The sequence below is a fragment of the Cydia fagiglandana genome, chromosome 4 (assembly GCF_963556715.1).
Source record: "Cydia fagiglandana chromosome 4, ilCydFagi1.1, whole genome shotgun sequence".
Classification (NCBI taxonomy): Eukaryota; Metazoa; Arthropoda; class Insecta; order Lepidoptera; family Tortricidae; genus Cydia; species Cydia fagiglandana.
Genome location: NC_085935.1, coordinates 12127142 through 12143793, shown reverse-complemented (window position 1 = coordinate 12143793; position 16652 = coordinate 12127142). Strand labels below are relative to the sequence as shown.

General features: G+C 38.7%; 1 protein-coding gene across 6 annotated transcripts in view; it reads right to left on the bottom strand.

Moving 5' to 3' along the window:
- LOC134663743 (tensin-2) overlaps positions 1-16652 on the bottom strand; it is a 125079-nt gene that overhangs the window by 40161 nt on the left and 68266 nt on the right. For 5 of the 6 annotated variants that reach the window (XM_063520216.1, XM_063520214.1, XM_063520215.1 and 2 more), the window contains one exon: positions 15918-16079. In XM_063520216.1, the coding sequence (XP_063376286.1) occupies positions 15918-16079 (162 nt within the window). Of the gene's footprint in view, positions 1-15809; positions 15845-15917; positions 16080-16652 lie in introns of those variants that run through there. The other variant, XM_063520219.1, reaches the window with a different exon arrangement.

The following is a 16652-nucleotide window of genomic DNA, read 5'->3' as shown; positions in this document are numbered from 1 at the left end:
GGCAGGGCCATGCCACTCTAAGGCCTCTAAGAGTGACATTCCATTTCCAACTGCAGCTGCAATACTGTTCATTTTACTATGGAAATTGACAATGACAGCGACGCGTTTCCATAGTAAAATGAACAGTATTGCAGCTGCAGTTGGAAATGGAATGTCACTTTAAGCCATCTCATCACAATTGAAACGCTTGTGTATTAGGAATTAGTATTTTGCATGTCGAATACTTTAAAACAAAAGCTTTCGAGCTCGCTCGGTGTCTAAGGTGAGTAAAGAGGGCCTCGATGCCTATCGCGATCGGATGGCCGCGTCAGCCCTATAAAACTGATAAATGAGTGTAGGAAAGGTGTGGCTTAAGTGATTACTGCAGTTTAAGGTCGGGTTATAGCCCCTCAGCTGGAAGTTTCATTAAGCTCCATTGTTATTACTTATTACACTAGCCTCATGGAACGCTGCAGGAAGTGAACGTACGCGTAAGTCGATTTAATTAACTATTTAATTAAAATGTACCTACCTGATGAAAATTGATTTCCATGAAACCAATTCGGACATGGCGTTTTCTGAGAGAAAATACATATACATAATACGTTAGAAAAATAATAATCGAGCAATCAGCAGCCGAGTATGCAATATCCATAACATAGGATGTGAACAACTATTATATATCAAATGTCGAATATTAGCGTAGGCGTCGTAAACGTTACTTATATCTCGAAGTGTTTTTTCACAACCAGCACAAGTTAGTTATTTCGTGTTTCATTCAAACTATTATTAAGCGGCCAGTGAGTAGGCCGGTTCATATTTTGGGTGTAAAGTTTACGACCCATAAATACACACCGTGGGCTTCCTCCTCGGGGCAGCGGCGACGCTTCTGGAGCGTGAGCGTGCGACATAGGCCTTTGTGTAGCTTCGCTGAAGATGGAATACTGCTCGCCATAGCGCAAACGCAAGGCGGTGCAGCGCGCGCGCAGCGTCCGCGCCGTTCGCGGTCGGTTCTGCGCATCGCAAGCGGCGCATTCTACCTATCGTCACTGTCATCCATACTATCACTTAAGTACCTACTCACTATTTGTCTTTAGACCGAGTCATGTTGCAAAATTTATTAGTTTTCTCCATTGTTTATGAATTATGAATCACAGCAGATGAAAACTAAAAATTTCCTAAAATAATTGAAATTCATTACCACTTCCTTCGAAACAAAACACCACTATTTCCTGAAAGAAACATAAACAAAGCAAGCTCTTTAGCTAAGACCGCAGGAACGTGCTGTGTGTGGGAACTAGCCTATCTCTAGAGGAAGAAGGCATCACGTACATACAATGTTAAGGATGTTATGGCGTTTTCCACTGGGATGGCAGTGGGAGAGTCGGCGCCCGGGGGCGAGCGCCCCTGCACTGCGACACCCACGTGCACATTAACTATTACGCCGACTGCATCATTACTTCCTGAATCTTCTCGCATTACAAATAAAATTGAATATCTCGGATGTCACTCTTAATCGAAAGCTGCCAATTTTGTGATTCAGAGAGAACACATTTTTTGATTAATTTTGAAATTAATGATTTAATGATTAATCAAAATTTTATTTCTAAAATAATAGAGCGTGAGAGAGAAATGCGACTTTCTGAATGGTATCCTATTGTCGGTTGTCGTTAAGGTCGATTTGGCTATATTCGAAAATTACACAATTGCTGAATACAGATGTCGGAAGCTCAGTAACTTCAAACAGATTCCCCAGGCTCTTCACACCATGGTGTACTAATAGGGTGTAAACAGTGACACGTACAACGTATAACCCTGACCTTCCTCCACGCACGAGGGGTGAACGACCTCGGGGGTGCGGCTCGTCTAAATAAAAGATCGTCACATGTCGGAGAATGGCCACCGACTGTAGCCGAGACGTCCATTTATACTGATTCCGAGGTATGAGCCTGCTGTGATCACTAGCTTACAAAAGTTTCACTAGGTGTTATAAAATTTGATTGATTGAAACGTCAACAGAATAAAAGTTTGGGTGTACCTATTGCAATTTTGGTAACGAAATCACTTTCTTCGACAACTAACATTACATAGCTAAAGATATACAAAACACAAGTCACTTAGTCATTACACTATCAACCATTAATCAAGTTTCATTAAAAACCGTCATCACGTCCTAAAGCGGCTATCTGTCTGGGCTGAAATCTTTACTATTTACACACACAAGTACTTAGTCCGTTATGCAACCTTGCACAAAAAATATGTATGTGAAGAACTTGTGTGTGTCACAGAATTTGACTGTGTCAGTGTTTACTTAAACAGGGACAGACTTTGATCATATGATTTAACGCATGCAAACAGTTCGACATGTTTCTTAACGTTGAATACTTGCAAAATTACCGCCGACCTTCAAAGAGGAGGATCATTAGCAGTCTTTTTTATCTAGAATATTTTAGATGCCCGATACGAAACCGAAAGTAATAAGAACAACGATGTTAACATTAATGTTCGTTATCTTGATAGTATAATCCCAGCACAGACGCCTATCGCTCCAAAAGAAACTTCGAATTTACAACGAACACTGCAGATTAAATATTACCTACTATCACACAAGAAAATAATGAATCCACTGAAATTATTATTATTACACTTATAGAAGTGATTGGGATTTATGTTTTCTCAGAACCATAAGTATATCGCTGAAGTTTATTAGCATTATTAACGTTAGAAACTTTTCCACTGTTAACTTTCCACATTCTTCACTCGATTTTTTTTTCACAGAACTTATTACTTTGAAAATAGCACTGAAAGCTGTATTTCAGGATCGGTCGTAATTAGGAACACTATAATTTTCCGCGTGCGACCACGACGGGCGGTGCGTGGTGCGCGGAGCCGCCGCGGCGCGCCGGGAGCGGACTGAGCGTCGCCGCAGCGTCCCGGCGCTCTCGCCGCCGCGCTGGCGACGCGCGTTGCCTGGCAACCGCATCCTACCACGATAGATCACATCTCCTATCATACCGCAATCTTTAAAAAAGGCACGTATCCTGCTAAGTGCAATGTTGTCAGCACTAGGTACATACTTTATTAGTTTCCTAAAAGCTGAACAGCACTCACGCCACTCGAACACACAACATGCAACATCAATTTGGTAAAGCAAATGTGCAAAAAAGTCACGTTTGCGTTCTATGAAATAAGTACCCCCTAACTATTATTAAGTAACTATATTTGCATAAAATACAGTTACATTGATGGATTTAGTATATTTTTTAAGCACTTAATATAGTTAGATACCCTACCTATTAGCTAGCCTATAATAAATAGGTACCTAATTATTAATTAGAAACAAAACAGGTTCTCGGTTCTCGGCTCCCACGGCAGCTGAAATACAAACATTTACTTACCAATACCTCTAACTCTATCGCATTGCATAGTAAACAAAAGGACTTAGCGTAGCACGCCACATACCTGCGTGCATTACAAACACTAATGGGATTTTCAAGCGGCCCGCGAGCTTAATTAAGTTTCAAACGGGTACGTGTGCAATATTGAAATGGGCGTTTCAACAACAAATCAGAAACATGTCATATTTAATGACAACCAATTCAATTAAAAACTAATTTTAATTTAATTGGTTTTTGCGTCAAAACCAGTACTTACCTACGCACAACTAGACTATTTTAAACTTTAAAATCTTACTTGAATATCATAATTTTCTAATATTATGCTTTGCAAAGAGGATATACAGTTATAAAATCAACTATAAAACATAAAAAAGTACAGCACTAAAAGCGCTACGAGCAAAATGCACTCAAAAACTCATGATTGCACAATAAGTTACCAATGTTTATAAAACATATAAGTACACGTGCAATCACTGCCCAATTTCACGCCATACAAATCCGATGGGAACCAGCAGCCAGTACAAAAGTAAATAAAAAACAAAAATCAGTGAACATGTAGTCAGCGTTGCCCGCGCTGGATTTATTTTTATTCCCGCTCGGATCACAGATGCGCTTAATGCACGCCAATCGGCATTGGCCGCGATACAGCTTCGCACCAATAAAATGTTAGCACCGAGCAATGCAGTACTATAAATTGTGATTACAGATACATACCTATAGGTTATCTTTATTATCGTTAAGTATGTACCTACTTACTTATTTTTACTTTACACATAGGTAAGTTTCTATGAAACCGAAGCTTTGAACTTTTTTGTTAACTGTGCTGATTAAGATGATGTAAAAACGACTGGGTACTTTGATGATAAAGCTAACTAAATGATGATTCATAATTGAGGACTTACTAATAATCGTTACAACAAAACAAACTAAATTGACAGGTTTTGCATGAGTAGGTACCTTAATTTATGTTGGTCAGACTATCTGAATGGAACCTACTAACATTTTCACCGAATAATCAAATATACACGTAGGTATGCCAAGATAAAGTAAAACTTTGTAATAAAGATATTGCAGTATTTTTTCAGTAGTCGTGTCAAACAACACCGTCAATAGGTATTTTCTTTTTTCACGAGCTCTAGTTTTACAATTTCCCCCTTGTGTTACGCAACTGCATACACGACATGAGGTATTACGTGTCATTGTGTCCATTCACTAGCGCAGGGCGGGCGGCGCGGCGGCGGCGGCGGCGCGGGTACTTCCGTAAACAAACGCCACGCGCCGCCGCCGCCGCGCCGTCGCCGACGCCAGACTGCGTCGTTACTGCAACTAAGGACCTGCGCGGAGCAGCGTGGCCAGCACATTTTTTTTAATTTGCAAGCAATGAACTCATATATGTTTGCGAGCCTAGAAAAGCTGTCGGCTTTGTAGGTATGTAGGTACACATTCTTTATGATTTTTTAACCGACTTCCATTTCATTGTATATGTTTTAATATATGTAGGTAATATGTATAATTAGAGGAATTTTTATTAATTATTTATGAAATCATAGTGAGAAAGCAGTTATTTAAGTATAAAAACGAATCTATATACACTACTTAAACCAATTTTTGAACAAGCAGACACGTCTGCGAGCGATATTCCAAATTTTATATTAAAAAAAAAATTGAAAAAGTTACGCTTCCGGCAGGACTTGTACCCGCGTTGGAGGTTCAAGTCCTGCCAGAAGCGTAACTTTTTCCATTTATTCCTTTAATATAAAATATACTACTCACTTAATTTAATTATCAATAAGGTCGTGCAATGTAATGCAAATGCAAAAAAGTAACGTTGTTTCAATGTGAGCGTGGCTTTACTTCAACAAAATAACTCATATGAAAATATTGTCTTCCTGTATTGCAGCACGAGTTAACGCTGCATTTAGATGGTTGCTCGGTTTATTACAGTACCTACAGTAGCCGGAAACCGCATGTGTTTTAGTACCTATACACCTAGGTGGATAAATTAATGGGACAGGACATAATTGTCGTTCATATCCTGAAATTACCTACTGTTTTCTTTTATGTAGGCAATAGAGAAGCAAGTTAAGTACCTGCCTAACAGGGCTGTTACGGCAAAACAACGTATCTCGATAGGAAATAAGTATGTAAGTATTTGCAGTAATAGGGCCGAGTATATGTATAAAATATTAATAATAATGTAGCTTATATACGTCCCACTGCTGGGCACAGGCCTCCTCTCAAGCACGAGAAAATATTAAAATACTCTTTTTTATTTCTTACGATCCCAGGTCAGACGCACCTTAGGCGAACAGCGGCTCGCCATTCGCGATCTATTTCTTGTAACCCCTGCTTGACCTACACGGCTTACGATATTTACTTCGGCAACACGCTTCCTATTCATAAAAGTGGTTCCCACGGCTCCTGTCAACCGTGTACGATCTAAGGGCCAACTCGTGCATGCCAATCACGTACCTACTAATAATTTCGCCGGCGGCCCTAAATGTTGCGGAATATAGGTTTCATAAACAAATGAATCCTTGGCATAATCGTTTGTGTGACTAAGTGGAACTATTAACTCTAGTACATGCCGCCATAAAGTATGAGTCCTTAGGAAATGGCAATGTATTTTCCGTCCTACGAAAAATAATGTTACGGTTCAAAATGAAACGTTTTAATAGAAATGACAAAAAGTTTTTGGCATAAATTTCATTTTTGGTACAAGCTTTTATCGCTGACTGCTTGACTACTTTTCTTATGACAGACAACTAATACTCATCGAGACAATTCTAAAAACCCCTAGTAACACAATTAGGTTGCGTTGTTTCATCACAGAGTTCCTTTTTTTTTTTTTTGAATGGGTTCCTTTTATGAATGGGCTTACTCATGGCCACAGACTAGCCGAGGCGTAGACGCCCTACGATGGAGCGAGCTTGCCCAGAAGGTGCCTGTTCACTCTTGATTTGAAGGTTGCCGGGTTATAAGAACACGGAAATATAGACGCCGGCAAGGAATTCCATTCCTTGGCAGTGCGCATAAGGAAAATAGAAGCAAAGCGCTTCGTGCGAATTGGTGGAATATCTACCAAGTAAGGATGGAAACCGGCCGTGCGTCTAAAAGTCCGATGGTAGAATGGGGACGGTGGAATAAGCTCGTGTAGCTCTTGGGCACACTCCCCGAAGTGCAGCCTGTAGAATACCGACAGGCTGGCGACTTTCCGCCGATGGGCCAAAGACTGAAGCTTAGCCGTTAGCTTCTTGTCGCCAATCATCCTCCTGGCTCTGCGCTCCACTGAGTCCAAAGCGGCGAGTTGGGTATTTAGCTGAGCCATCCCACAGGTGGCTGCAATACTCCATACACGACCGGACTTGAGCTTTGTAAAGTGTTAGAAGCTGTCCAGGTGTGAAGTATCGCTTCACCTTATTTAGGACGCCCAGCTTTCTGGCCGCAGTTTGTGCTTTAGACTCAATGAAGCTGCCGAAGCTGAGGACTGAACTCAGCTCCATGCCGAGGAGTTCCAGGCTGTCGGCAACTCCTATGGCCACCTCCTGTCTCCATCATCAGATCAGCTCGATGGTACCGTAATATTGCATTGTCATCCGATTTATACACGCATGCAAAATTTCAGCTCAATCGGAAACCGGGAAGTGGATCAAATTTAACTTGCAAGATTTGATTACAGACAGACAGACAGACAGACAACGGTCAGGTGAAACTAAATAAAAGCTTGTAAAAATAAAATATGGTCAGTTTAGCATTTCCATCCACACATAGAGCGAAGGCATGTCGTAATGTAGGAACCTAATTAGTAAATGAAGCGAGATGACGGCAATAAGTACCAATTAAACAACTTTCTGATGCATGTACACGGAACAAGAAGCTTTTGTATGTTACCTACGCTCGGGTAGGCGGAAAAACAAATATTCAGTTTAAACAATGCAAGCGTAACGTCCAGCAACAACCGCAGCCCAAATATTTACACCTTGACTGCATATTTACATAACAAATGTAAGGAATAAACATTCCTTTTATTTCAGATTCATTAAGTCTTTCATACAGTCGTGTTACGCCGCATTCACATCAAAGAAATAAGCAGAACATTTGTTAGCATTAGCGAACAAAACCTTTTCTTGTTAAAAACTCGTCAACATTATTGATCCCGCGAAAATTATATAGCTTGATTAGATTCTCATCTCTAATCTAGTAATTAAAACGAATCGCTTTTGTCCATAATCGGCTGTCAAAGAGACCGCGGGTTGGTTGTGTTAGATAACAGATTGGTCCGATCGCGAACTCTCTCACGATGCCGCAGCGATACGCCGCCGCGGCCCGCGGCGTCCCGGCGCGACGGTACGGGGAAATATGCTAGTAGCGAGATAGTGCCGCTTAGGCATAATAAATAATTCTAGGTACCTGATAAATAGAGTTTACCGCATTCCTCACATCCTTTCCCTATTCATTAATAGCGGCCGCCCGTGATTTGGCATGCCTTCGCAACGCAGTAGGCAGGTAGCTAATAGTAGAACCGAAATAGGTACAAATATTTATATTCGTAGGTGTAGATTTCTACATACATACGAGTATAGTGGTATTGTGTTCAAATAAGAGTAACGTCCTATATTTTACGACGTTTGCTCACGCATATGGTCATGTTTATTACGGGGAGTAACCCCAAAGTACCTATCTATAACTTTGTCTGATAAAGGTATGAATATTAAGCTATTCTTTTTTTTATAACATAATATCTACCTATTTTATCTAAGAATTAGATTTGCCCTGCTGCGCGTTAGATCTTGAAGTCAAGTAAATATTGTAGAGTAGAAACTACCTGCCTACACCTTCATATTTCATAAATAAGTAAGTATAAATATTTTAAAGCATTAATATGAAACGTATCAAATTACTAACCGGGAGCCGGATAGCATCTGTATTGTTTTGATTGCTGTAAGGCGATGGACAGGCTGTGGGTTCCCAACGCACAAGCGACAGGGAACCGATCTCTTAAGCAAACCAACATAACCTGGTCTTTAGACCCTTAAAAATATACGCAGGAGAACATACTTATTTGTACCGGTTGGAATTTCCCTCGCTCGTATTTGGAATGCGATTATAATGACGCCACCGTATCGCGGGATCGCGCTAGGCCGCTTTCCCATTGTTTGAGTGTCGAATTTTATTTATGGCGACGATTGCCATGGCGTTGCCTATTGCTCCGACACCTGACGCCCGATGGCTATCTCTCGTCACCGGCGGGTGGTCGTGTCTCACTAAACTACTCATGTAACGGACAGCCAAATTCGTAGGCTGTTCTGCATCGTCTCTGTAACTGCCGATGGGTTGACAAGTAGGTAGGTACAGTCAACTGTGAAAATATGGGTGCACAAATGATCTCAAAAATATGTCCCATAGCTCTAATGTCAGCGAATTAAGAACTATGAGACATATTTTTGAATAAGTTGGCTACACCCAATTTTTTACAGTTGACTGTACAATGAGATAATATAATAACTATAAAGAATAATCATTAACATATTCAACAATAATCGCGCACACGCAATAATCACGCTCGTGATTTTCACTATATACTGATACCTTAACGCAACGCACATAAGACTTAATAGTGTGCAATTTCAAAACATGTGAATAAAATTATTCGATGCTTTGCTAACCTAAACCGCAACAAACTGTTATAAATGCCATATAAAACAAAAGAAGATCCTTTGTTCTTAGCTAATGAATGACATCATTTGAGTAGATTAAATTTACAACATTCCAGGCTAATGACACAATGCAAACGCTAGAGCAATGGTTTACAACAAATAAACGTAAATCACTCGCAGATTTCTATTGACAAAGTGTTTGACCTCTCACGCTTGACACGGGACTAATATTAAACCATTAAAATTCCATAAACTCCCCGAGTGTTGCGCTGAACAAACAAATATCGACTGTCGACGTAATTTGCAAGTCGCCGCATACGGATAAGTCTTAGATCACGCATTTGCCTTGAGATTCGCATTACGTAAGATGTATAGGTAGCACTCATTCGTTTTATTACGCTCTTACGATTTATACTAAAGGTGAAAACTTTTTCTGCGACTATTCCAGTGGACATCCTGGCGAGGCGCACGTTAAAATAGTTATAAATGCAAAATATCAAACAAAATCAAACCAAATCAAATCCAAATGAACGTTATTAAATATTTATCATCCAAAATCATCATTTAAAAGTCAATTCTACCAGCAAACATAAGAAAACAACTCAAAATTTGCTTTTCATTACTTTGCCTCACATGTGAATAAAATGCAACTTTGCCATCAGTTTTTGAAGTGCAAAGTAAGCCTTTCCGAGCTGGTGTGGTGAAAACAAATAAAAAAGTTCTCAGGATATCGTACCACTATCTACACGAAGCTGCCTCGCCAGTCTAAATTATTCAGTTTGGAGGCTTCAGGAGCTAAAACACCGCCTGATCTGCGTATCCTTTTCTTTGAACTTATGCATTATTCATGAATCCCGTGTGATATTCTTTGCGATTTAATTTAGAATTATAAATAAAGTTTACTGAAATAGAACCTTCCAGAGTGGGAGCTTCACATGATCACATGCTACTAATGTTTATCAAATTCTTGATAAAGACACCAAAATATTACCAAAACAAGTTAACGTCGAACTTACGTCATATATTCTCTGTTTGTATTTTTACTATTGCATTGGATGTCGTCGGTTTGTTCCAAAACTTTAGTAATATTACCGGATCGCCTAGAGTTCTAGACTGACCTAGTTGTGCAAGTAAATACGGATAGTAGCAGCAATGTTCGGGTCGCTCGGTAGCTGACGACATTAGCTGATCGGAAGGAAGCCCCGTCGAGCCAGTCCATCAATTACCAATGGCACAATTACTCCATTACAGTCGACTAGAGCGCCATTAGGGTACACTGCCGGTGTTCACACTCTCCGGAAAATGTCGTTGATAATAAATGCGTTCAAAAGGAATGCTATCCATAACCTGCCAGTATTGAGTAAATATAAAATAGACACTTAAGTGCTAGCAAGTCAATTGCGGAGTCATCAATTAAATACCAAGCTTATCTAATACGACTCTGTTTACTCGTATGTATGAGTGTGTTAAGTAGTTTAAATATATAATTATTGTAATGACATAAGATTTTGTAAAAAATATTAAACAAATGACGTCACCCGTTAAATTGCCGAGTACCGATATATGGAATACGAAAAACGTTGATTATGATATACATAATAATATTTAAATAGTGATGGTTGTATCTAATTATCGAAAATTGAGATTGCATAGTGTTTATGAACTTTATGCTGTACATATTACCAATGGGTTTTGTATAATTCTAGTTAAGGAATAAACTAGTGAAATCACAGAACATGCATTGCGTGGGCGCCGGCGTTCAGATTCGAAACAAATGGCCATGCTCTATGGTCCCCGGAGCAGTCTCACGATAAATGACCCTAGTATCCGGCCCAGATCATGTCAAGCCGGCGACCCTCTGCAAACTACACTTACAATAGTATCAATCAATCTTTCTAAAATCGAGCGTTCATTTTCATAAATCACATCAGAATTATTAGATTATTTAGATTCGTGGAGTGATGATTTTGTGTTGCGAATACGTACCCAACGTATTGTGAGACACTTGTGAGAGTAAGTGTAGTTGATTTCTGTGACAAACGTCGGTGGGCCCGGGCACTAACCCTTAGTTTACGAGCGAGCTAGCACAAAGGTACATTAGCTAAACAACAGGAACTCCAAGCTCGCGGCTACGCCTCTAACGCCCGTCTCTCTACTCTTAAAGCTCATACTCCATTACAGGACAAAACGTATTCAACAAAAGGAATGTGTGATATTAGAGTAACGAGTTTTAGCTGAAACTTTTACTTCTACTTCTAATTATTTCGACTGTTAAATATATACGCTAACTACATGAAATGTTTTAGAAATTAGAATACAATTTTGAGAAAAAGTTAATATTTAAGCAGGCAAGAGAGAAGCATACCACTTTTTTTGTAGAGTTCGTTGAGTGCGAAACTGCCTATATCTCGTTTCGATGACTGACAGCCTAAATAGCATACTAAAATATAGGTACCTAAGTATATTAGTTTATAATGCTGCTGTACCCGTTTGGGGACAATTACCGGGTATGCAGTGTATGCACTAATTAAATCTAAATTTAATCAATTATTACATATGAGTAGGTACATCTCTTACGATTACTGCATATTGCTACCTACCTAAACTGAGCACCTAAACAATTTTTGAACGAGACGAAAAAATCCATACTATGCGGTGACCATAAGCCTATACATATTACTAACAGGATGAATGACTATTAAAGTGAATGTAGACCGCTTTGTTTAGAATAATACGAGCATTTGTGTGGCAGTATATAAATTTATACAATCGCCTTACCACACCATAGTTTGATTTATAGGACATTAATGTACATTTCTAATACCACGTACTGTAACGTAGTACATTTTTCTAAATTTAAAATAAGTATTTTGGGTCGATTGATAATTAAAAGAAAAATACCTCTTCTAATTTCAACGTTTTTAACGGTGTCCAAAACAAACCACATTGATTGCATTTCTATGCATAATCTGTTGCATTCAGATGCACCTCTCGATGCTTATCTGTTGTCGGGGTTGTCATATGACTAAAAATAATTAAAACTTGAGATATTTATGTTGTCACTCCAGGAAAACTTTGTATGAATTAGGTATGATTTATTAGATAAAAGACAATTTTGATGTAAAACAAAACTTAGATATTACAGACTTACAAAGTGGCTCTGGAATGAAACAATATTAGATTTAATGATAAAAATATATTTCTTAGGCTCAGGAGTGAAATTGTCTAAATAATTCAGACAGAATTTTCGAAGGATTTGTGTCTTCAAGGGACTGCCACCCTACCTTTTGTTAATAGGGCTCTCAGGGACTCCATATTGGAGATCATTCGAGAATGATAGGCACATTTGATTTGGGAACCCCTCTGGGGACACTCGCTCGCAAGAGCCCAATTTGTGGGAAGACCACACTTTCGGCATGGTGGTCTGAAAGATGGAAACGGCTTGAGTCCTTCGGAAGCTCCACTGAGTGAGTAGAAATTAAATTTCGTGGTGATCAACTCCACAATGACGCGAAACGTTGTGGGATTGTTCTTAACCAAATTTTGGTTCTTTGCAGAGAGACTCCTGCTCGAGGGAAGGGAGCGCTCCGCCAGAAGGCTTAGCAGCTACCAGTGCGGTGAGCCAAATTTCCAATGGTTTCATCTCTTTTCTAGAGGCCATAAAGGGCGTAGGCTAATATAACCTTTTCTCGGTTTTCAGGAGCCGGGATTTATTCATTCATTTATTATTTCAATCATTGAGTAATTTATCTCAAAAGCTTCAAAAATCTTAGAAGTCAATTTAGTTTTGGAGACCTCTTGGAGCGAGGAATTTAAACACGCCATCTGCCTCTGCCACGTCATTTTGGTACCACGTGCGTGGCCCCTGAGCTCTACGTCTCCGCTCAGCATCTAGCTTCACCGGGGAAAGCAGCCTGTCACCCCGCTGCATCTGAGGAACGTTTAAATTCTGAGGTCGGTCCTTTCCATGATTTAATTTAGTAGGGCATCAGCGCCAGCTGCAAAGTTTAGAGTAAATTTGGAATTTTGAGCAACCACTAAAGTAAGATAAAGACATTTGAAAATCCTGGTACATAGTATTTAGTATAAACATAGATTAGTTCTTAAAATAAGTAGAATTCTGTGTGAAGCTTTATTCTGGACCTGTTAAGCGGCCCAGCTGTCCACTGAGCTAAGTTCTAAAATTAGGTGTCGTCAAATCAAGTTAAAGGTTCACCCAGAGTCGCAGGTTAGGATTAAATCACAAACTTACCACTGGCAAGATCTTAGGTTTAATAAAGTTTCTATAATATAATTTGTGTTCGCTTTTTCATCTCCCAAATTAGGTTCCTCTAGCAAGCAATTTTAGACACCACATTTTTACTAAGTATTTAATTTCATTTTTTGTGCTAACGTGCTATAGCTTTCTTTGAACAAGCCGGAGCTTTGCGATTTTATTTAACCCCTTTAAAATAGCACGTTTCAGTACATAAAATGAATTATTTTTGCTCGAGAGTTGGTAAGACCCGTCTAGCAGCCTATTAAACCACATTCAGCTACTGGACGTGCCATCAATATACCTAGCTTACTTATTTGATTTAACACTTAATCGAATTTTAAACGTACAATCACATTTACAAACCTGTTTTAATAAATTTAATACGATATCTTAACTCGCTCGTTAACTTAATAAGTTTTTAATTTATCGCGTTTTGTGGATGACATGATTTTTAACTCTTCTATTTACGTTTCCGTCGATGGCCACTAGATTGGAATATAATGGATTCTAAAGAGGCCACAGGAAGATTCAAAGAACCGCGTCAATGCGATTATGTAATCAGTACACCGAGATAAGAGATAACCGTTATAAACCCCTATAAGAACAAAATTCAATGCACGCTTCGACTGTAAAAGGTATAGTATACTTAACTACTCCGTTTGTCAAGTACCTTACTCTACCAGCTTACTAGAATTAAACGATATTATTGTTACAATAAGTATATAAAGCCGAAGTTATTTAGTTTAAATTCCAGTAAACAATACGAGTAAGTCTTATCATAAACTTTATAAGTGCTTCAAGCGCAGGAAGTAAAATAAAGAGCTCTTATTACCTGACTCCGTGCCAGGTTGTATATCTAATGTTTGTTAGTATGCGAACATAAAGTACTGTGAGTCTGTAGATGTTTAGGTATAGACTTTTTCTCAAACATGCAATGAAATATTGATGTTATGTTCCTTATAATAGGCTGCGAAGTATGACGTTTCAGGTGAGGCTAGGACAAAAGGTCGTTAATGGAATTTCATACACATCTTGCAGGCCTAGGCCGGCAAAGTCCTCTTTTTTAATTTTCATTTCACAGATATTTGTGACACAGCATCGTGGCATTCATCCATTAAAAAAAACTAGAGGCAGTATTTGCTTTATGGTTCATAATGACACTCTGCCACTACGCCTATAAAAAAAAAAACAAAAAACAATGTTTGCTATAATTTGCAGTTTTATTTGTATAAAATCAACATGAACTTAATAAATAATACATTCTATAATTTTATAATTTTAAATTATAAATTTAACTACACAAATAAAAACATTTAAAATATTTCATCTAAACGTTCGCGGTAAAAAGGTCTACTCAAACACGCGTAGTTATATTTTTTAAATTGCTATGGAGGTAAAGTTGAAAAATATTCATTCTGTTTTATTGGATTTATGGTGCGTTGTTGATTTTTTGACTTTAATATGAGTTCCGACGAAATAATGAAATTAATATTAATTGTAATCGTAGGTGTTGGAATTGGCAGCGTAAGCAGAATTGATTTTAAATAACTTGCTACCTCTGCCGCCAAGTCAAAGACGAAGTATGTATATGGTTGCTTATGGCAATTTTATTATTTGAGAAACTAAGAAAAATGGCTTACAGTTAGCTTACAAATAGTTATTAGAAACAATTTTGTGGCATATTTTAAATGAATGTAACTACAAATTCGTCAACACTGTGGAAATTATACTTATTTACTCCATGCATAAAGCAACGATGCATGTGAAACATGATATCAACATGAAAGACTATGTAAACTTATGTGACGAAAACGACAGTCAGACGGATACAAGGCGAAAAAATCAAAGATACATGAAAATATACGGGTAGTGAAAATACACGACTCGTGTAAAACATACGCGTGATAATGATATAGGTACCTACGTGTTGGTTATATTTTGGGTGTAGTTTACTTTTAGTTTTTTCTATAAATAAAACTTGGGTTTCGTGGATTTTTTATTTTATTTATTTCATTGCATGTTTGAGAAAAGCACGTTACTATACATACCTCGGCGGGAAATGGGGTTGCCCGCGCTCAGACCTATCCTATATGTCTTCGGCCGGCAACCCCTTTCGTCCCGGCCTCTGTAGTAATGTACTATTAAACACCTTATTACTGGGCCAATTATGAAAACTTTAACCTTGAGTAGCACAAATGAAGACACCCAGTTAAAGACTTTTCTTGGTCTAACTCTAGTTAAAGTACCTATGTACGTTTATCTGTGCGGTAAACAAAAAAAACCTGTACGAAACCTACATTGTAGATATTATAATGTTACATATTTACTTCTATGTGATGTTATGTTGCAAAGGCAGGTATCCACCTGCTAGCTGGTTTGCGTGATACACAGAAATACATTGCGGAGTTATGCAGAAGTACAGACGACAAAAGCAACAGCCGCAACGGGTCTTCACGTGTTCAGGGATCAGCTAGTTGGTGTCAAAATACCGTAGTGCCATCTGGCACTTTGACATACCGTGATGGTATCATAGATGCCATTTTTGTCACTGCAGAGTTATTCAGCGGGTGCTGGCGTACGTGAAGTACCGTTTAGCGTCGGAAAACAGACTTTCAAGAAACATACCGTAATAGTGTCATAGATGCCATTCTGGTCATTGCGGAGTTGTGGAGCGGGTGCTGACGTAGCTGCCGCGGTCCGCAGTGGTGGAGGCGACAGCGGGAGAGGGTCCTCGCGCCGCCAGGTCCGGTGGATCTGCCAGCTGGTGTCGGAGAATCGGGCTCGGTCCTGTCAACAATAGGAAAAATATTGTTATTGGTTTGGTTGAACTGACTTGATTACAAATAAAGAGTAGTAAATTATCATTGTATTCACGTCAGCTTCGAGAGTGATAGGATATCGGCCTCTTCCTTTTACTAGACCGAGAGCAGATATGTATTGTAACAAGACGTACATGTATTATGTACATCTTGTTACATATGACAATAAATATCTTCTCTGTGTTTCTCAATCCATGTTAGGACAAACGAATAATTTTAATGATTTACCACCGTATTCATAAAACTTAGGAAACCATTGCTAAATTTTGTTCCGTTTCTAACAAACACAAATGCCAAAATGGCGGACAAGGACAAACGATTATCAAGGGCTGTTTTGTCTATGAGTGTTTATGAATAAAGCCATTAATGGATCTGGTAGTTAAGTAAAGTTTTTGATAGTATAAAATAATTTTTAATATATTTGTACTATCAGATGTACAAAAGCATTAGAATCCCTTGCTTAGATCAACAGCCTCGTGATCTCACATACTAACCACGAACCTCTGATACTCTAATTCAATTAGATTAAAAAGCTAACAAC